This window comes from Oncorhynchus nerka, linkage group LG24 (assembly GCF_034236695.1).
Source record: "Oncorhynchus nerka isolate Pitt River linkage group LG24, Oner_Uvic_2.0, whole genome shotgun sequence".
Taxonomy (NCBI): Eukaryota; Metazoa; Chordata; class Actinopteri; order Salmoniformes; family Salmonidae; genus Oncorhynchus; species Oncorhynchus nerka.
Genome location: NC_088419.1, coordinates 76,802,735 through 76,825,078, shown reverse-complemented (window position 1 = coordinate 76,825,078; position 22,344 = coordinate 76,802,735). Strand labels below are relative to the sequence as shown.

The following is a 22,344-nucleotide window of genomic DNA, read 5'->3' as shown; positions in this document are numbered from 1 at the left end:
ATATGCAGCAGTTCCAGCCTTAGTCTGGGTGCAGTTTGCCACCGCAGTTCCAGCCTTAGTCTGGGTGCAGTTTGTGACCACCGATATGCAGCAGTTCCAGCCTTAGTCTGGGTGCAGTTTGTGACCACCGATATGCAGTTCCAGCCTTAGTCTGGGTGCAGTTTGTGACCACCGATATGCAGCAGTTCCAGCCTTAGTCTGGGTGCAGTTTGTGACCACCGATATGCAGCAGTTCCAGCCTTAGTCTGGGTGCAGTTTGTGACCACCGATATGCAGCAGTTCCAGCCTTAGTCTGGGTGCAGTTTGTGACCACCGATATGCAGCAGTTCCAGCCTTAGTCTGGGTGCAGTTTGTGACCACCGATATGCAGCAGTTCCAGCCTTAGTCTGGGTGCAGTTTGTGACCACCGATATGCAGCAGTCCAAGCCTTAGTCTGGGTGCAGTTTGTGACCACCGATATGCAGCAGTTCCAGCCTTAGTCTGGGTGCAGTTTGTGACCACCGATATGCAGCAGTTCCAGCCTTAGTCTGGGTGCAGTTTGTGACCACCGATATGCAGCAGTCCAAGCCTTAGTCTGGGTGCAGTTTGTGACCACCGATATGCAGCAGTTCCAGCCTTAGTCTGGGTGCAGTTTGTGACCACCGATATGCAGCAGTCCAAGCCTTAGTCTGGGTGGAGTGTGTGTTTGCTAGGTTTTATACAGAAGCTGAACAAATTGCAAGGCTTGCAGGATTGTGCAGATTGCGTAAAATGTATGGTTTAAGATAAAATATCTTCAATTGCTGTCAAATGTATTATTATTGATTGTTTAATTGTCCCCCATTAGCTTATGTAAGTGTTACAGGAACACAAATGTACGTGCACGCATGCACACGTACAAACACAGACACACACACATGTACATAATGTTGTTTTGTAGACTTCAAGGATCAGTGCCTAATATAATCCTCCAGGACACACAATAGGTTTGATTTAAATTTCCTTTATTATAGTTATTCAATGTCAAGAATATACAAGGATATTAAATATACAGTACCAGTCAAAAGTTTGGACACATCTACTAATTCAAGAGTTTTTCTTTATTTTAACTGTTTTCTACATTGTAGAATAATAGTGAAGACATCAAAACTATGAAATAACACATATGGAATCATGTAGTAACCAAAAAAGTGTTAAACAAAGAAAAATAGATTTGAGATTCTAAGAAGTAGCCACCCTTTGCCTTGTTGACAGCTTTGCACACTCTTGGCATTCTCTCAACCAGCTTCATGACGTGGTCATCTGGAATGAATTTCAATTAACAGGTGTGCCTTGTTAAAAGTTCATTTGTGGAATTTCTTTCCTTCTTAATGCGTTTGAGCCAATCAGTTGTGTTGTGACAAGGTAGGGGTGGAATACAGAAGATAGCCCTTTTAGGTAAAATACCAAGTCCATATTATGGCAAGAACAGCTCAAATAAGCAAAGAGAAATGACAGTCCATCATTTCTTTAAGACATAAAGGTCAGTCCATCCGGAAAATTGTGCAGTTGGAAAAACCATCAAGCGCTATGATTAAACTGGCTCTCATGAGGACCGCTACAGGAAAGTAAGACCCAGAGTTACCTCTGCTGCAGAGGACAAGTTAATCAGAATTAGCAGCCCAAGAAATTGCAGCCCAAATAAATGCTTCACAGAGCTCAAGTAACAGACACCTCTCTACATCAACTGTTCAGAGGAGACTGTGTGAATCAGGCCTTCGTGGTCGAATTGCTGCAATGAAACCACTACTAAAGGACACCAATAATAAGAAGAGACTTGCTTGGGACAAGAAACACGAGCAATGGACATTAGAAGGTGGAAATCTATCCAAATTTGAGATTTCTGGTTCCAACCGCCGTGTCTTATAAAAGTAGGTGAACGGATGATTTCTGCATGTGTGGTTCCCACCGTGAAGCATGGAGTAGGACGTGTGATGGTGTGGGGGTGCTTTGCTGGTGACACTGTCAGTGATTTATTTAGAATTCAAGGCAAACTTAACCAGCATGGCTATCACAGCATTCTGCAGCGATACGCCATCCCATCTGGTTTGTGCTTAGTGGGACTATCATTTGTTTTCAACAGGACAATGACCCAACACACCTCCAGGTTGTGTAAGGGCTATTTTGCCAAGAAGGAGAGTGATGGAGTGCTGCATCAGACGACCTGGCCTCCACAATCACCCAACCTCAACCCAATTGAGATGGTTTGGGATGAGTCGGACCGCAGAGTGAAGGAAAAGTAGCCAATAAGTGCTCAGCAGATGTGGGAAATACTTCAACACTGTTGGAAAAGCATTCCAAGTGAAGCTGGTTGAGAGAATGAAACTTTTGACTGGTACTGTACGAAAAAGTATATCAAAGCTGATATTGAAAATGTCCATTAAAGTTGATACATTCGATAGATGCAGTAAACAGGGCATGATTTTATACATTCAAAAGAAAGAAAAGAACAGCTGCAACAATCAACGTTCGACAACATTGCCATTTTTACAAACAATTCTGTGAGCAGCTTTAGCATGAAAATATACAAATCATGATGAGTGTGTTATTGCTAAATTACTAGATTACTGATGTTGTGGCTGATATCGATAAAGATCATCTGGGATTCAGGTTGGTATCCTGGAGAGACTCAATAATGCCATCTTGCAAGTTCAACATGTCGGTTTGATGGGTGTTCTGTGGACCAAAGAAACATCTTATTAGTGTGTGTGTGTGTGTGTGTGTGTGTGTGTGTGTGTGTGTGTGTGTGTGTGTGTGTGTGTAGCCAACCGTGTATTTCTCGGCATAGTAGCAGTGTCTCAGGTTCAGATGCATGATGAAGTTCCTGCTAATTTGGTGTGGATTACCATGAGGCAGAGAGACGCACACTGGACACACCTAGAGGATGCCAGAGAGCAACAATCACTCAGAGAAACAAAGTTTGATCCCAATTGGCCAACAACTTCCTAGGAGTAGAGACTATGGACGAGGAATCTCTGGATGCGTGTTACGAAGTGGATTATTTTGGTTAAATAAAATTGAAATAAAATTAAATAAACTCATATTTGAGACCCAGTGATTGAGAGCAACTGACAGCTTTATAGTAATTCATAACAAATATATCACTGACCACGGGCCTGTTGTCATAGTAATGCTTGCCATTGCAGTGAATCCACAGATCCCTCGCATCCAGGCAACTCTCCTGGCAGAACGGACAGACAAACGTCATCCTCACCACAGAACTGAGAGAGAGAGAGAGAGAGAGAGAGAGAGGGAGAACCGACAGACAGAGAGAGTAAAATAGAGAGAGTGAGAACAGACATACAGAGAGAGAATGAGTGAGTGAGTGAGTGAGTGAGTGAGTGAGTGAGTGAGTGAGTGAGTGAGTGAGTGAGTGAGTGAGTGAGTGAGTGAGTGAGTGAATACAGACAGAGAGAGATAGAGGGAGGGAAGACAGACAGACAGACAGACAGACAGACAGACAGACAGACAGACAGACAGACAGACAGACAGACAGACAGACAGACAGACAGACAGACAGACAGACAGACAGACAGACAGACAGACAGACAGACAGACAGACAGACAGACAGACAGACAGACAGGTAGAAACAGAGAGTGAGAAAAGACAGACAGACAGAGAAAGATAGAGACAGAGTGAGTGTTGGAGAGAAAAATATAAAACATGTAATACTGTAGACAAGGGTAAATATTCACTCTTAACCAACACAGTCTTACCTCACTAACTGGCCTTGCAAGCCCAGCAAGTTTTCATACAAGTCACTGAAAAGAGACATATGATCAGGTTACATTTCTCATGATGAGTCTGCAGTAGTCAACAATGAGCAGCAAATATGCAGTACAACAATCAAAATAACTCTAAACACCACACAAGCACACTTATACAAACATACAAACCAATGGTGACTTTGACTTACCCATCATTCGTGAAGGAGAGGGATGGAGGAGCAGCCAGTACTGGGGGAGCAGGGTTAGATGTAGAGGGCATGGAGTTGGGTCTTTGCGCTGCGGAAGGTGTGCGCTGAGGGATGGCCAAAGGCTGTCGTCCTGGGGCGGAGAGAGCCCTGGTGCGGGGTGTGGGGGTGGGTTTAGATGTGATGGTAGGTGTCAGTGTGATGGCAGGTGTGGTAGTTGTGGTTGTAGGTGCTGGTGTAGTTGTGGCACCTGTTAGAGTGACTGTGGGGGCAGGTGTTTGAGCCATAGTCATGTATAAACCATTGGTTGTGGCAGGACGAGTAATTGTAGGTGGGGTGGCAAGTTGGCTGGTAGGTGCAGTAGTGCCAGCTGTTGGGGTGAGTGTTGGGGCGGGTCTACGAGTCATAGACATATATAGGTCTACATCATTGGTTGGGGCAGGAGGAGTGATGGAGGAAGAGAGTGGTCTGTGGAGGTGTCTTGGAGTGGGAAGGGGAGGGGCTGTGGTGACAGCTGGGGTCTGATTGGCCAGGCTCCTTCCTTCTGTCTGAGTGCCCATTTGCAGCAGTCTGATATAGCTAAAAAAGAAACATTAAGTGTTCAATTGGTCAACCTTAAGGTCATTATTGAGACTGTCAATGTATGAATTGTAAACCTCTGAATTTAATGCTAAAATCCATCATGCACACTCTGTGTTTGGCTGTGTGTGTTTGGCTGTATCTGGACCAGTCAGTCATTCACCTCTGGACGTCACCTGCCACAGATCTTGTTGCTGGAGTGGAAAGCCCCGACAAGCCAGGTAGAGGTTGACCCAACCTGACGACCATGGTCCCCGTCTTGACTCTGACAGGCCTGATGTCATCAACCTGCGCCTCAGCTCTGCACACAGGGCAGTGGGGTAACCACATTAGAGAATAGGTCAGACATGGGCGGCAGAACCTGGAACACACACACACACAAAACATAAGATTGAGTTTTACAGTCCATCATTCAATGAAATGCATAAGCAACATGCACAGCTGTGGTTATTGTCCATTGATAAAGTGGCACATTCTTCAGTCATGAAGTAAACACTTACAGGAAGAACCAAACCTGTTCTGTGAGAAGCTGCTATTGACTAACACTGCAGCTATGTAATAAATCCACTTCACTAGTCGTAAGAATGGAAGGGAATAGTTAAAGAACTCTCATCCTCATTCTAATAGGCTACTTCTGATTGCCATTAAGAACAGAGTTTAACATAGTGGTGAGAGTGGTAAATTGAGCCAAAGAGGTAAATTGAGCCACCCTTGTTTCCGGCAAAATGAAAGACAATATAGCTGGGATATGTAAAAAGTAACTGTGATTGTGTTAAATTGTGTTTGGGAAATAAAGATAGACATGGTTTTAAAACGGTAGTGGTAATGTTTCATTCAGTACAGAAATTTGTAGGCGGCTTAACTTATCCTGTCCCGCGGCTCAATTTACCCCATACCCCGGTAAGTTGTGCCAAGAGACCAGAAGCTATGTTTTTAAAACTGTAATGTTTATATGAATTCTGATTATTACCAGGGATACACAACATCCTGAAATATATGTAGATATCTTTGGTAGAAAGAATACTATATTTCCCTTGACGGAGTAATGCTGAATGTAAAAAAAAAAAAAATTACCCCACTCTCCACTATAAGTAAAGTATTTGCTAGAGACAGGTATTTTTTGTGATGTGAGGGGAAATTCCCCTGTGTTACTTGCCAGCATATGTGGTGGAAGTAAATCATCTGTTTATTACTTAGAGTATGAAGGCATTGGACAAATCATAGCATATAATATTTGACAATCTGACATGCCTAAACTAAACTTTAGCCTCTTTTAGAAATAATCTGAGCTCATCTCAGTAGTTTATAATTTTTCGCAAGTGATATTGAAAAGCACTGTGAAGGAGAAACATAAATGTTGAGTTTGTACACAGAGGCTGTTCTTTGCACTGTACTGATGGTCTTTATTCATAGAAATGGAGAGAACTAATAGAACATGTATTTGAGGGAGTTACTTACACTGAAATCATTTCATTAGAATGATTGACCTATTTGGACCTATTTGGGGTTAGAGATATAAACCAACCATCATCTCTGAGAGTTCACAGCTACAGAGTAGCTTCTGTGTGAAATTGAATCTACTTTACATTCACTAAATTTGAACAGAAAGACCTGGCTACAAATTAAGTTACAGATTAAGCTTCACACTGCAGTATAACACCAGAGAATATGACAATAAAAAGAGGTGACTCACACATGAGAACAGGCAGCAGGGTGATGTGGGTCTGTTGGGGTTCTCCTACAGATGGAACATTCATCCTCAGATGGGGTCTGTAGGCCTGCTGCAGAGTGGGCCATACTTGGGCTGGGACAGTTTTCTCCGTCAGACAGCCCGAGACAGAATACATGAGTGTTTCTGAGGGAAACTCCGATCACACAGCTGACTGTGTTTTTTATGATCAGCCCAGAGACTTTTTGGACTGGATTTACTTCCTTTACTGAATGGACTCAATTCCGGGAGTGGTGTGTGTGTGTGTGTGTGTGTGTGTGTGTGTGTGTGTGTGTGTGTCACACTCACAACCGGGTTCTAGGATAGGGCATGGCCACACAGTAGTCCAAAAATGTAACATATTTTATTAAACAATGAGTATAAAAATGTTACACAAGCTGACAGAACACAATAGTTATCTTGCTGTCTGTCTCCAAGTCCACACAGCCAAACATAAATTGTATTCAGGATACGTACACCTAACACAATAACACATACAGTGCCTTCGGAAAGTATTCAGACCCCTTGACTTTTTCCACATTTTGTTACTTTACAGTATCATGACGTGGCCCTTTCTGGATATAGATCGTGGCTTCCCCCTCTCTCACTCTCTCCTATACCTAGGTTCTGTTATCTCAGGTCGTAAATTCCTGGTGGAGACTCTCTCCCCCTGGTCATGCAGAGAGAAAGACACAGAGAGAACAAAGGATTTCATGTGGCCGAACTTCTAAAATTTTCCCACAATGGGAAAATGAAACGAAATGTCCACTTGTGAAGAGGTGGGAATGGTCCGTGGACACTTAAGGGACGTTTATGATGAGTGTGTTTCATTTGGTGACCTCAGAGAGGACAGGAAACAAACATAACTATATATCTGAATGTGTACATTTATCAATTATGGGGTTTGCATCAAATTCTTGTATAAAATTAATGAGTAAAGATGAAACTATTTGTGAAATTATGTAATGTCATGTTCATCCCTTTTCAGATTTGAAGCAAATGGCGGGAAACATGTTGCCGAAGTCCGACGAGTGTATACAAATGTATTGCTTTAACTAATTTTGACAAATGTTAATACAATTTTGAAAAATGTAATAAGTAATGCCTTTCCAATAAGTTACGTTGCACGTTATGTTGACTGACAATTTGTTAGCTAACACTATCCATTACAGCAGTATGTTAGCTAGTTACCTACTGTAATGTTAGTTGGCTACTAATACATCAAACTTGCCAGGCAGTATATTAACTATCTGCTATCTAACTAACTACCCTATGTTTATAGACTTGATTATTTACATAATTCTTAGCTTAGTGGTATAGTCGTGCGATTCAATGGCTATCTACTCCGATTTCAGAGCATTCTCGTGCAGAATAACTTGTGAATTTACAAACGCTCAACACCCGTTGAATATGGTCGGTGTCAGTAAACGTTGGAAAAAAAAATTGAATGAAATTGTTGCCAACAGCACAGTTACAGTCACCGAACCAGCTCTGCTAGGGCGAGTAAAATGGTCAAAGTGAGGTGTTCTCTCACTTGTGTCTGGAAGTAGCTAGCCAACATTAGTCAGTTAGCTTGGGTGCTTGACTGCCGTTGAACGCTCGGATCAACCCTACTCCAGTGTGTGCTCTGAATGCTCCGAGAGCAAAAAGCTCTGAATTTACAAACGGACAATTTGACAATGTTTTGGATTTATTCATGCCCAGAGCACGCTCTGGCACTCCAGATTGAATTTATGAACACACCCCAAATCGTAAAATGTTTATCTAGTCATTTGTTGCATAGCAACAGCATCATCTTCCGGCAGACAGGTGAAGCTCTAGTACGCTCAACTGAAACGATGCCGTTAGTTTACAGTATACTAAAATGAACTCATAGTATTTAGTGTCGTGACGTGACTTTCATTAATGTGATGACTGATATTTAATGAACAATTACCTACTATGTTTAATAATTACCTACTATTCTGTTTGCCTCAGGGGCATAGGTATGAATTGTCAAAGACTCCAGTCACCCAAGTCATAGACTGTTCTCTCTATTACCTCACGGCAAGAGGTACCGGAGCGCACTGCTGCTACTCGCTGTTTATTATCTATGCCTCCAGTGTTAATGCTAAATTGTAATTATTTCACCACTATGGCCTATTTATTGCCTTACCTCCCTAATCTTATTACATTTGCACACACTGTACATGGATTTTTCTATTGTGTTATTGACTGTAACTCTGTGTTGTTGTTTTTGTCGCACTCCTTTCTTTGCTTTATCTTGGCCAGGTCGCAGTTGTAAATGAGAACTTGTTCTCAACTGGCCTACTTGGTTAAATAAAGGTGAAATAAAATAAATAAATAAATACAATTGGGGAGGATGGCTGGAGTGGAATAAGTGGAATGGTATCAAATATATCAAACACGTGGTTTCCATGTGTTTGATGAAATTCCATTTGCTCCATTCCAGCCATTATTATGAGCCATCCTCCCCTCAGCAGCCTCCACTTGTGTAGGTGTTATGTGACTTGAACATGTCAGCAGTTTGATGCCTTATCAAAAACGTGTCCCCGTTAATTCATGGCGGTATCTTATGGGCTAGGGAGACGTTAGGTGACGTGGTGAAAGGTATCAGTAGTCTCACAAGGCTTAATTTTGACATGAATCAGTCCCCATAGGTATGAATCAGAATCACTCCCATTATTAAAACAGTAGCCGACAAACTGGGTGAAGGACACTGTCTACTGTTGTAGCCCTCGCTTCTTCTTTTGTGGGGTTTATCGGCGGTTGGCATCCAACTGGTACCTACTTGTACTGCTGCGCCCCTATCTCTCGGTTATTGTTGTTTAAACATTTACCAATATAAGTATAAAGGGGTTCCTGCAGATGCAGGAGTTGCGGGCTGCAATTGCACATTTCTCAGAAGCGAATGGTTTCCACTAAATAGCATAGCCACAAAGTCACATTTGGCTATATCGTAAAAATGCATTTAAAAAAATGTACTTGTTGTCTTAATTTAAGGTTAGAGTTACGCATAATGTTTGTAGTGTGGTTAAATAACGAAGAGACATTTTAAAAATAGGCGGAGTTTATGACTTTGTGGCTGTGGTAACTAGTGACGACCGAAGCGAATCAGGCAACTGTAGAATTCAACACGGCTGCCTTGCACTGTCAGTAGGGGAGTTGTTTTCAACTCAGAAGCGGAGAGCTTTTCACTATCGAAATCCAGAGAGAAATACAATTTCGTAGTCTGGGCCTCTCAAGCAGACCGCAATGGCTCAGTGCGTACAGTCTGTGCAGGAGTTCATCCAGGACTCGTTTGTTCCAATGGTGGCTGTCCTGTGCAGCGAAGATGCGGAAAAAATTACTCGTAAAAACAACCTTAATTTCTCGGAGCTGTTAAGACCTTTCTGCCGGTTAACCTCCGAAGGTAAGGGCTTTTATACACAACAACTTGACGTTTTCATGCTCGAACTTCCACCGTACACAAGGGGAATCTAAAATCAAGCTATTGCGACATGTGTGTGTTTTATGTCCACCGTTTTTAGCTAGCTACTTATCATTAACGTAGCATGTTATCCTAGCCAGCTAACGTTAGCTAAGCTAACTAGTTAGCTACACTCCACAGCTACTGCCGTCACTTTGGCAGTCAAGTCAAGTGACCGGAATGGTTAACCAGTAGCAGATGTGTTGCTGAAACAGAGGCCTTTGTCTTGTTACTTCAATGTGTCACCCGATAGGACACGTTATGTCCGCCATTGTCGTACGTCTGCAACCGTCTTGGGTGTCTTTGCAGCTAATTCCGTTAGCAAAGAAGGCTTTCTGGTGTCAAAGGGCTGGGAAGAGGCCCAGTTAGACTAACGTTAAGTGGGACTGACAGGGACGTGGGAGTTAAGCGTCTCCTGTCATACGAAGTTGTTTTGCTGCAACTTGAAAGTAGACTGTCTGCTTTCTATTTTAACCAATTTCAAACGTGCTTAGCCAGCTAACAGCCAGTGTCACTGACTTTTTATTTTACCTTTATTTAACTAGGCAAGTAAGTTAAGAACAACTTATTTTCAATGACGGCCTAGGTTAACTGCCTGTTCAGGGGCAGAACGACAGATTTGTACCTTGTCAGCTCGGGGGTTTGAACTTGAGACCTTCCGGTTACTAGTCCAACACTCCAACGACTAGGCTACCCTGAACAATGCCAGACAATATTTGACATACCATACGCTAAAAAGCTGGCTAACAGGAGGAAGATATGGCCATTCAGTTGAACTTGGTTTTAAGCGGCTACAGTTGAAGTCGGAAGTTTACGTACACTTTGATTGGAGTCATTAAAACTTATTTTTCAACCACTCCACACATTTCTTGTTAACAAACTATAGTTTTGGCAAGCCGGTTAGGACATCTACTTTGTACATGACACAAGTACATTTCCAACAATTGTTTACAGACAGATTATTTCACTCATAATTCACTGTGTCACAATTCCAGTGGGTCAGAAGTTTACATACACTAAGTTGACTGCCTTTAAACAGCATAGAAAATTCCAGAAAATTATGTCATGGCTTTAAAGCTTCTGATAGGCTAATTGACATCATTTGAGTCAATTGGAGGTGCACCTGTGGATGTATTTCAAGGCCTACCTTTAAACTCAGTGCCTCTTTGCTTGACATCATGGGAAAATCAAAAGAAATCAGCCAAGACCTCAGACAGAAAATAGCAGACCTCCACAAGTCTGGTTCATCCTTGGGAGCAATTTTCAAATGCCTGAAGGTACCACGTTCATCTGTACAAACAATAATACGCAAGTATAAACACCATGGGACCACGCAGCCGTTATACCGCTCAGGAAGGAGACGCGTTCTGTCTCCTAGAGATGAACATACTTTGGTGCAAAAAGTGCAAATCGATCCCAGAACAACAGCAAAGGACCTTGTGAAGATGCCGGAGGAAATGGGTACAAAAGTATCTATATCCACAGTAACACGTGTCCTATGTCGACATAACCTGAATGGCCGCTGAGCAAGAAAGAAGCCACTGCTCCAAAAGCGCCATAAAAAAGCCAGACTACGGTTTGCAACTGCACTTGTGGACAAAGATAGTACTTTTTGGAGAAATGTCTTCTGGTCTGATGAAACAAATAGAACTGTTTGGGTATAATTACCATCGTTATGTTTGGAGGACAAAGGGGGAGGCTTGCAAGCCGACGAGCACCATCCCAACCGTGAAGCACGGGGCTGGCAGCTAGACGTCGACCGATTAATCGGAATGGCCGATTAATTAGGACCGATTTCAAGTTTTCATAACAATTGGAAATCGGTATTTTTGGACGCCGATAAAAACAAAACAACAAAATACATATATATACACCTTTGGGGCGGCAGGGTAGCCTAGTGGTTAGAGCGTTGGACTAGTAACCGGAAGGTTGCAAGTTCAAATCCCCGAGCTGACAAGGTACAAATCTGTCGTTCTGCCCCTGAACAGGCAGTTAACCCACTGTTCCTAGGCTGTCATTGAAAATAAGAATTTGTTCTTAACTGACTTGCCTGGTTAAATAAAGCTAAAATTTCTTTTTTTTCAATGACTGCCTAGGAACGGTGGGTTATCTGCCTGTTCAGGGGCAGAATGACAGATTTTCACCTTGTCAGCTTGGGGGATCCAGTCTTGCAACCTTACAGTTAACTAGTCCAACGCAATAACGACCTGCCGCTTTCTCGTTGCACTCCACAAGGAGACTGCCTGTTACGCGAATGCAGTAAGCCAAGGTAATTTGCTAGCTAGCATTAAACTTATCTTATAAACAATCAATCATCACTAGTTAACTACACATTTATTTTTTTATTTTATTTCACCTTTATTTAACCAGGTAGGCTAGTTGAGAACAAGTTCTCATTTGCAACTGCGACCTGGCCAAGATAAAGCATAGCAGTGTGAACAGACAACACAGAGTTACACATGGAGTAAACAATTAACAAGTCAATAACACAGTAGAAAAAAAGGGGGGAGTCTATATACATTGTGTGCAAAAGGCATGAGGAGGTAGGCGAATAATACAATTTTGCAGATTAACACTGGAGTGATAAATGATCAGATGGTCATGTACAGGTAAATATTGGTGTGCAAAAGAGCAGAAAAGTAAATAAATAAAAAAAACAGTATAAAACAGTATGGGAATGAGGTAGGTGAAAATGGGTGGGCTATTTACCAATAGACTATGTACAGCTGCAGCGATCGGTTAGCTGCTCGGATAGCTGATGTTTGAAGTTGGTGAGGGAGATAAAAGTCTCCAACTTCAGCGATTTTTGCAGTTCGTTCCAGTCACAGGCAGCAGAGTACTGGAACGAAAGGCGGCCAAATGAGGTGTTGGCTTTAGGGATGATCAGTGAGATACACCTGCTGGAGCGCGTGCTACGGATGGGTGTTGCCATCGTGACCAGTGAACTGAGATAAGGCGGAGCTTTACCTAGCATGGACTTGTAGATGACCTGGAGCCAGTGGGTCTGGCGACGAATATGTAGCGAGGGCCAGCCGACTAGAGCATACAAGTCGCAGTGGTGGGTGGTATAAGGTGCTTTGGTGACAAAACGGATGGCACTGTGATAGACTGCATCCAGTTTGCTGAGTAGAGTGTTGGAAGCCATTTTGTAGATGACATCGCCAAAGTCGAGGATCGGTAGGATAGTCAGTTTTACTAGGGTAAGCTTGGCGGCGTGAGTGAAGGAGGCTTTGTTGCGGAATAGAAAGCCGACTCTTGATTTGATTTTCGATTGGAGATGTTTGATGTGAGTCTGGAAGGAGAGTTTGCAGTCTAGCCAGACACCTAGGTACTTATAGATGTCCACATATTCAAGGTCGGAACCATCCAGGGTGGTGATGCTAGTCGGGCATGCGGGTGCAGGCAGCGATCGGTTGAAAAGCATGCATTTGGTTTTACTCACGTTTAAGAGCAGTTGGAGGCCACGGAAGGAGTGCTGTATGGCATTGAAGCTCGTTTGGAGGTTAGATAGCACAGTGTCCAATGACGGGCCGAAAGTATATAGAATGGTGTCGTCTGCGTAGAGGTGGATCAGGGAATCGCCCGCAGCAAGAGCAACATCATTGATATATACAGAGAAAAGAGTCGGCCCGAGAATTGAACCCTGTGGCACCCCCATAGACTGCCAGAGGACCGGACAGCATGCCCTCCGATTTGACACACTGAACTCTGTCTGCAAAGTAATTGGTGAACCAGGCAAGGCAGTCATCCGAAAAACCGAGGCTATTGAGTCTGCCGATAAGAATATGGTGATTGACAGAGTCGAAAGCCTTGGCGAGGTCGATGAAGACGGCTGCACAGTACTGTCTTATATCGATGGCGGTTATGATATCGTTTAGTACCTTGAGTGTGGCTGAGGTGCACCCGTGACCGGCTCGGAAACCAGATTGCACAGCGGAGAAGGTACGGTGGGATTCGAGATGGTCAGTGACCTGTTTGTTGACTTGGCTTTCAAGACCTTAGATAGGCAGGGCAGGATGGATATAGGTCTATAGCAGTTTGGGTCCAGGGTGTCTCCCTTTGAAGAGGGGGATGACTGCGGCAGCTTTCCAATCCTTGGGGATCTCAGACGATATGAAAGAGAGGTTGAACAGGCTGGTAATAGGGGTTGCGACAATGGCGGCACATAGTTTCAGAAATAGAGGGTCCAGATTGTCAAGCCCAGCTGATTTGTACGGGTCCAGGTTTTGCAGCTCTTTCAGAACATCTGCTATCTGGATTTGGGTAAAGGAGAACCTGGAGAGGCTTGGGCGAGGAGCTGCGGGGGGGGAGCTGTTGGCCGAGGTTGGAGTAGCCAGGCGGAAGGCATGGCCAGCCGTTGAGAAGTGCTTATTGAAGTTTTCGATAATCATGGATTTATCGGTGGAGACCGTGTTACCTAGCCTCAGTACAGTGGGCAGCTGGGAGGAGGTGCTCTTGTTCTCCATGGACTTCACAGTGTCCCAGAACTTTTTGGAGTTGGAGCTACAGGATGCAAACTTCTGCCTGAAGAAGCTGGCCTTAGCTTTCCTGACTGACTGCGTGTATTGGTTCCTGACTTCCCTGAACAGTTGCATATCACGGGGCTATTCGATGCTATTGCAGTCCGCCACAGGATGTTTTTGTGCTGGTCGAGGGCAGTCAGGTCTGGAGTGAACCAAGGGCTGTATCTGTTCTTGGTTCTGCATTTTTGAACGGAGCATGCTTATCTAAAATGGTGAGGAAGTTTCTTTTAAAGAATGACCAGGCATCCTCAACTGACGGGATGAGGTCAATGTCCTTCCAGGATACCCGGCCAGGTCGATTAGAAAGGCCTGCTCACAGAAGTGTTTTAGGGAGCGTTTGACAGTGATGAGGGGTGGTCGTTTGACTGCGGCTCCGTGGCGGATACAGGCAATGAGGCAGTGATCGCTGAGATCCTGGTTGAAGACAGCGGAGGTGTATTTGGAGGGCCAGTTGGTCAGGATGACGTCTATGAGGGTGCCCTTGTTTACAGAGTTAGGGTTGTACCTGGTGGGTTCCTTGATGATTTGAGTGAGATTGATGGCATCTAGCTTACATTGTAGGACTGCCGGGGTGTTAAGCATATCCCAGTTTAGGTCACCTAACAGAACAAACTCTGAAGCTAGATGGGGGGCGATCAATTCACAAATGGTGTCCAGGGCACAGCTGGGAGCTGAGGGTGGTCTGTAGCAGGCGGCAACAGTGAGAGACTTATTTCTGGAGAGAGTAATTTTCAAAATTAGTAGTTCGAACTGTTTGGGTATGGACCTGGAAAGTATGACATTACTTTGCAGGCTATCTCTGCAGTAGACTGCAACCCCGCCCCCTTTGGCAGTTCTATCTTGACGGAAGATGTTATAGTTGGGTATGGAAATCTCAGAATTTTTGGTGGCCTTCCTGAGCCAGGATTCAGACACGGCAAGGACATCAGGGTTAGCAGAGTGTGCTAAAGCAGTGAGTAAAACAAACTTAGGGAGGAGGCTTCTGATGTTGACATGCATAAAACCAAGGCTTTTTCGATCACAGAAGTCAATGTAACGGTTTTCTAATGGTGAAGGAGAGTCGGACCAAAATGCAGCGTGTATATTACGATCCATGTTTTAATAAACAAACATAACACGAATCTAAATACAATATCTACAAAAAACAATAAACGTAATGAAAACCGAAACAGCCTAAACTGGTGCAAACGAACACAGAATCAGGACACTAAGGACAACTAAGGACAATCACCCACAATACAACCGAAGAATATGGCTGCCTAAATATGGTTCCCAATCAGAGACAACGATAACCACCTGCCTCTGATTGAGAACCACTCCAGACAGCCATAGACTTTCCTAGAACACCCTACTAAGCTACAATCCCACTAACATACACACCAAAACCCCCAGACAAAACACACCACAATACAAAAACTCCATGCCACACCCTGGCCTGACCCAATACATAAAGATAAACACAAAATACTTAGACCAGGGCGTGACAGAACCCCCCCCCCCCCCTAAGGTGCGGACTCCCGAACGCACCTCAACACAATAGGGAAGGTCCGGGTGGGCGTCTGTCCATGGTGGCGGTTCCGGCGCGGGACGTGGACCCCACTCAGTTAATGTCTTAGTCCCTCCTCCTCGCGTCCCTGGATAGTCCACCCTCGCCGCCGACCATGGCCTAGTAGTCCTCACCCAGAACCCCACTGGACCGAGGAGCAGATCGGGACTGAGGGGAAGCTCGGGACTGAGGGGAAGCTCGGGAGTGAGAGAGGAAGCTCGGGAGTGAGAGAGGAAGCTCGGAGAGGAAGCTCGGGAGTGAGAGAGGAAGCTCGGGAGTGAGAGAGGAAGCTCGGGAGTGAGAGGAAGCTCGGGAGTGAGAGGAAGCTCAGGCAGGTAGATAGATCTACCAGATCCTGGCTGGCTGGTGGTCTCAGCAGATCCTGGCTGACTGGCGGATCCTGGCCGACTGGCAGATCTGGAAGAGTCTGGTTGACTGGCAGATCTGGAAGAGTCTGGCTGACTGGCAGATCTGGAAGAGTCTGGCTGACTGGCAGATCTGGAAGAGTCTGGCAGATCTGGAAGAGTCTGGCAGACTGGCAGATCTGGAAGAGTCTGGCCGACTGGCAGATCTGGAAGAGTCTGGCCGACTGGCAGATCTGGAAGAGTCTGGCCGACTGGCAGATCTGGAAGAGTCTGGCCGACTGGCAGATCTGGAAGAGTCTGGCCGACTGGCAGATCTGGAAGAGTCTGGCCGACTGGCAGATCTGGAAGAGTCTGGCCGACTGGCAGATCTGGAAGAGTCTGGCCGACTGGCAGATCTGGAAGAGTCTGGCCGACTGGCGCTACTGGCGGATCCTGGCAGACTGGTGGATCCTGGCTGACTGGTGCTACTGGCAGATCCTGGCCGACTGGCGGATCCTGGCCGACTGGTGGCGCTGGGCAGACTGGAGACTCCGGCAGCGCAGGAGAAGAGAAAGGCTCCGACAGCGCTAAACAGGTGGAAGACTCCGGCAGCGCAGGAGAGGAGACAGGCTCTGGCCGCGCTAAACAGGCGGGAGACTCCGGCAGCGCAGGAGAGGAGACAGGCTCTGGCCGCGCTAAACAGGCGGGAGACTCCGGCAGCGCAGGAGAAGAGACAGGCTCTGGCTGCGCTGAACAGGCGGGAGACTCCGGCAGTGCAGGAGAGGAGACAGGCTCTGGCTGCGCTGAACAGGCGAGGCACACTGAAGGCCTGGTGCGTGGTGCTGGAACTGGTGGTACTGGATCGAGGACACGCACAGGAAGCCTGGTGCGGGGAGCTGCTACCGGAGGACTAGAGTGTGGAGGTGGCACAGGATGGGCTAGACCGTGAAGGCGTACTGGAGATCTTGAGAGCAGTGTTGGCACAGGACGTGCAAGGCTAGGGATGTGCACAGGAGGCCTAGTGCGTGAGGCTGGCACCAACTTCACCAGCTGACTAACACGCACCTCAGGACGAGTATGGAGCGCTAACCCAGGTGCCATCAAATCCCCGACACGTTCCGTCGGTCGAATTCCATGCAAAAAGCACCAACACAGCAACTCCCTCATTCTCCAATTTCCCCATTAACTCCTTCACAGTCTCTGTTTCGCTCACCTCCAACACCGGCTCTGGTTCTGGTCTCCTCCTTGGCTCCTCACGATAAACAGGGAGAGTTTGCTCAGGTCTGACTCCTGACTCTGCCACACTCTCCCTTAGCCCCCCCCCCAAGACATTTTTGGGGCCGATTCTCAGGCTTACGTCCGCGTCGCCGTGCTGCCTCCTCATATCTGCGCCTCTCAGCTTTCACCGCCTCCAGTTCCTCCTTGGGGCGGCGATATTCTCCAGCCTGAGCCCAGGGTCCTTCTCCGTTTAGGATTTCCTCCCATGTCCAGAAATCCTTATAGCGCTTCTCCTCTTTGGGCTGCTCCTGCCTGTTGACACGCTGCTTGGTCCGTTGGTGGTGGGTGATTCTGTAACGGTTTTCTAATGGTGAAGGAGAGTCGGACCAAAATGCAGCGTGTATATTACGATCCATGTTTTAATAAACAAACATAACACGAATTTAAATACAATATCTACAAAAAACAATAAACGTAATGAAAACCGAAACAGCCTAAACTGGTGCAAACGAACACAGAATCAGGACAACTAAGGACAATCACCCACAATACAACCAAAGAATATGGCTGCCTAAATATGGTTCCCAATCAGAGACAACGATAACCACCTGCCTCTGATTGAGAACCACTCCAGACAGCCATAGACTTTCCTAGAACACCCTACTAAGCTACAATCCCACTAACATACACACCAAAACCCCCAGACAAAACACACCACAATACAAAAACTCCATGCCACACCCTGGCCTGACCCAATACATAAAGATAAACACAAAATACTTAGACCAGGGCGTGACAGTCAACAAATGAGGGTACCTGGGGACATGCAGGGCCTGGGTTTATGGTTGATATTATTAGATATTATCTCACTGTCCTGCGTTGTATATATTTTGACTGCGCATACAAGTATCTAAGTATCTGACTGAGCTGTGGTAGGCAGAAGCAGGCCCGTAAACATTCAGTCAAACAGCACTTTCGTGCGTTTTGCCAGCAGCTTCGTGCTGTTTGCCTTCAAGCCTATCAACTCCTGAGGCTGGTGTAACCGAAGTGAAATGGCTAGCTAGTTAGCGCACGCTAATAGCATTTCAAACATCACTCGCTCTGAGCCTGTGGTTGTTTCCCTTGCTCTGCATGGGTAACGCTGCTTCGAGGGTGGCTGTTGTCGTTGTGTTCCTGGTTCGAGCCCAGGGAGGAGCGAGGAGAGGGACGGAAGCTATACTGTTACACTGGCAATACTAAACTGCCTATAAGAACATCTAATAGTCAAAGGTTAATGAAATACAAATGGTATAGAGGGAAATAGTTCTATAATAACTACAACCTAAAACTTCTTACCTGGGAATATTGAAGACTCGTGTTAAAAGGAACCACCAGCTTTCATATGTTCTCATGTTCTGAGCAAGGAACTTAAATGTTAGCTTTCTTACATAGCACATATTGCACTTTTACTTTCTTCTCCAACACTTTGTTTTTGCATTATTTAAACCAAATTGAACATGTTTCATTATTTATTTGAGGCTAAGTTGATTTTATTGATGTTTTATATAGTTTATATATGTTCATATAGTTAAAATAAGTGTTCATTCACTATTGTTGTAATTGTCATTATTACAAATACATTTTTTTTAATCGGCAGATTAATCGGTATTGGCTTTTATGGTCCTCCAATAATCGATATCGGCCTCTAGTGGCAGCATTATTTTGTGGGGGTGCTTTGCTTCAGGAGAGACTGGTGCACTTCACAAAATAGATGGCATCATGAGGGAGGGAAAATTGTGGATATATTGAAGTTAAAGCTTGGTTGCAAATGGGTCTTCCAAATGAACAATGACCCCAAGCATACTTCCAAAGTTGTGGCAAAATTGTATAAGGACAACAAAGTCAAGGTATTGGAGTGGCCATCACAAAGCCCTGACCTCAATCCTATAGAACATTTGTGGGCAGAACTGAAAAAGCGAGTGCGAGAAAGGAGGCCAACAAACCTGACTCAGTTTCACCAGCTCTGTCAGGAGGAATTGGCCAAAATTCACCCAACTTATTGAGGGAAGCTTCTGGAAGGCTACTCAAAACGTTTGACCCAAGTTAAACCATTTAAAGGCAATGCTACCAAATACTAATTGAGTGTATGTAAACTTCTAACCCACTGGGAATGTGATGAAATAAATAAAAGCTGAAAAATCATTCTCTCTACTATTATTTTGACATTTCACATTTTTACAATAAAGTGGTGACCCGAACTGACCTAAGACGGAATTTTTGCTAGGATTAAATGTCAGGAATTGTGAAACCGAGTTCAAATGTATTTGGCAAAGGTGTATGTAAACTTCCGACTTCAACTGTACTTGTATTAGTAATTTGGCTTAGTGCTAGTTTACCACTGGCATTTAAAATTCCAGGTTACTCATGGTCTAACAATGAAATGTCCTGGCTACCTTACTCTTTATGCAATCTAGCTAGCTAGTTAGCTATGTACTTTCCAACTGATATCCATAGCTACCATATACAAAGGCCTAGCAATCACATCCATAGCTACCATGTTTCTTTTTGCTATGGCTCATGTGAAATTGGAAAACTGTCATGTTTTGGAATAAACAAGACTGGGTTTTAATCATCAGGCTATGATAAAATCACATCCATTATAGTCACTGACCTGTAATAACCCTGGTTGTCTTATTACCCCTTGCGGCCTCCCGAGTGGCGCAGCGGTCTAAGGCACTGTCCATTGGTAAAATAATAAATAAATAAAAATAACCCTCTCATAGACACATAAGACACCATGTACATTAGATTTGTGGAATGCATAGCTTACATATTCTGCTCAAGAGGAGAGGAGTTGGACTAGGGGTTTCCTATTGTCTTCCTGCACCTGTCTCCCCAGAGGGTCACAGCCCTACATTACAGCACGGTTGTCACAGCTTCCTGTAGAACAACAATAGACTTACTAACAATTAAGCAGCTGCTGAGCTGGTGTTGTGTGTATTCTGGGGGAAATTCCTCAAAATTGAGATGTTACTCCCGCAAACAGGTTGTGGCATTCTCACACATTGTTTACATAGATTTTGCTTTTCAGTGGTCTGTATGTGTGTGCTTGCTTTTCAGTCAAATGTAATCTAATTTCTGTAGGAATGTTTCCAAATTGCTGACAGGCCAGACAGACTTACGAGGAGGACACAAAACACTTCGCTATGGAGAAGTGCCATAAGAGTTAGGCTACATGACCATTTGAATGTGAGTGCTTTGATGTCTGGCTGTCCAAACATGCTGCCTCATGATAATGTTCTTACTGCATGAAGTTGTATGGACGCTGTTTCTGTGGATCCTTCATGCAGTAGTCAAAAGTAGTTGGGTGTCTTATATTACCTTAATTTAGTCTCACATCCACGTCTCTTCACACGTTTAGCATCACCCCCCCCCCCCCTTTGTTAAAATTCCAAATTATTTTCTTCATTTGACTGTCTGTATCTGAAAGGAAGAAAGAGATGCACACTTCAATCAACGCTCTCATGTGGTTTATTGGTGACATCTGAATAGCCTATATTTTCTCATGTCCAGCTCAAAGACATATGTGTGATTGTGCGTATGTAGCCTAATCTTTTCCCATACGGGTCTCTCAATAGGTCACATGAGGGACCCTAACAACCAGGTGCAGGTGGTGAAGAACCTTCGCATCAGTGTAAACAATGTGGTTACACGCCCGTCTGTCCCCACCTCCGGCGTCCATAGCCCCGCCCAGCGACGGCTCCTCAGCGAGGTGGTGTCGGCGAACCAACCAGCAGAGGGGGGTGTGGCCAATGTCATCACCGCTGGAGACTATGACCTTAATATTAGTGGTGAGTAATTTGGACAGAGAAAGAAGGGGATGAGCGTGACATGGGTAAAGGATGGAGTGTTTAATGAGTTATAGGAATGCTGTGTTTATTGATGATGAATGTGATACTTGTCATGTAGTTTCATAGACTGTCCTGCAGATTGCAGCAGACACTCGGGAGAGAGGCATGACTGGAAGGATTTATTTTAAAATAAATTGTTCTCCAGACAGACAATAACAGCAAACAGATTGCAATATGGGAGTGATTTCCATGTTAATTTATTTCGTTCATTTTGTAATTTATGAACATCTCGTTTTATTTTCTCTTTTATTGACCTGGACGGCTCTTGGGTAAGAGCCTACTTCAACCTCTGTCCTCTAACCTACAACGTTACAGGTCAAGCCGTTTGACAGTGGAACAGAAATATCCCTAAACACTTTTAGTTACCTGAAATTTAGCTCAGAGAAATGCTTTTTGCAGGACATATTATTTTTCAGTGTATATAGCTATGTTTCCATCCAATTGACTATAGATTTTCATGCGGATATTCACAAATCTGCATGAAAACAATTTGTACAATTTCCCACCAGACATGTGTTTCCAGCAAATTTACTTGTTGCAGATAAAAGGCTGTATGAGGTGACTGCACATAAAAATAACTTTTGTAGTTAAATTTCCATGTATCGAGAAAAAAAAAGTTAAATGGGTTTCCATCTCATTTTCAAATCTACTGATGGTTTTAACACAAATATGCCAACTCTGGTATTGGCATGTGCGCTCAAGCCACCAGCTGACAGATACAGTGTGGATATAGCCTACATGATGATACTAATGACAAAGGAGTTAAATATTTTTTTATTGTAAAGCGGCAGCCAAGCATTGATTATCATATCACCAGAATAAGACCCTTGATATTTATTAGAAAGGAGCATCAAGCTCATCACCTTGCACATTCACCACCCTGTGAAGTTCATCATAGCTTATTTCATCTGTAGCCTAATAAACTGCATGCTTTTCCAAGTCGTAGTTGGAGAGCCACACATGTCATCGCGTGACTCCAAATTTACTTCGATATGATGGTTGTTATATTCAATATTTGCGTGTAAGAGTTAACAACTCCAGTTCTTGCATAATTAATTTTCCCATTAAGAAAAAATCCCACGCGTATTTTGTTTTGTGGACATTTGGAAAGTTTAACTGCAACATTTGGTGTTTC

General features: G+C 44.4%; 2 protein-coding genes across 7 annotated transcripts in view; one reads left to right on the top strand and one right to left on the bottom strand.

The window, feature by feature from the left end:
* Positions 1–987: 987 nt before the first annotated feature.
* On the bottom strand, positions 988–6,348 carry LOC115107430 (E3 ubiquitin-protein ligase RNF138). The gene is made up of 5 exons (XM_029630834.2): positions 6,205–6,348; positions 4,675–4,872; positions 3,128–3,239; positions 2,788–2,895; positions 988–2,694 (listed from the first exon to the last, which is right to left on the bottom strand). The coding sequence occupies exons 1-5, from the start codon at positions 6,306–6,308 to the stop codon at positions 2,614–2,616; spliced, it is 603 nt and encodes a 200-aa protein (XP_029486694.1). The 5' UTR covers positions 6,309–6,348; the 3' UTR covers positions 988–2,613.
* A 2,974-nt stretch (positions 6,349–9,322) lies between these two features.
* Positions 9,323–22,344, top strand: part of trappc8 (trafficking protein particle complex subunit 8) — a 99,235-nt gene continuing 86,213 nt past the window's right edge. For 4 of the 6 annotated variants that reach the window (XM_029633129.2, XM_029633126.2, XM_029633127.2 and 1 more), the window contains exons 1-2: positions 9,328–9,631; positions 20,937–21,149. In XM_029633129.2, the coding sequence (XP_029488989.2) occupies positions 9,475–9,631; positions 20,937–21,149 (370 nt within the window). In that variant the 5' untranslated portion in view covers positions 9,328–9,474. Of the gene's footprint in view, positions 9,632–20,456; positions 20,548–20,936; positions 21,150–22,344 lie in introns of those variants that run through there. The other 2 variants (XM_029633131.2, XM_029633130.2) reach the window with 2 other exon arrangements.

Excerpts from the sequence above, each read along its gene's own strand:
- LOC115107430 (XM_029630834.2), bottom strand. The coding sequence starts at position 6,308 with ATGGCCCACTCTGCAGCAGGCCTACAGACCCCATCTGAGGATGAATGT. Across the intron at positions 4,873-6,204 it reads CCTGCTGCCTGTTCTCATGT|GTTCTGCCGCCCATGTCTGA; the intron begins GTGAGTCACCTC and ends TGTGTGTTCCAG. Across the intron at positions 2,695-2,787 it reads ACTATGCCGAGAAATACACG|AACACCCATCAAACCGACAT; the intron begins GTTGGCTACACA and ends TTTGGTCCACAG.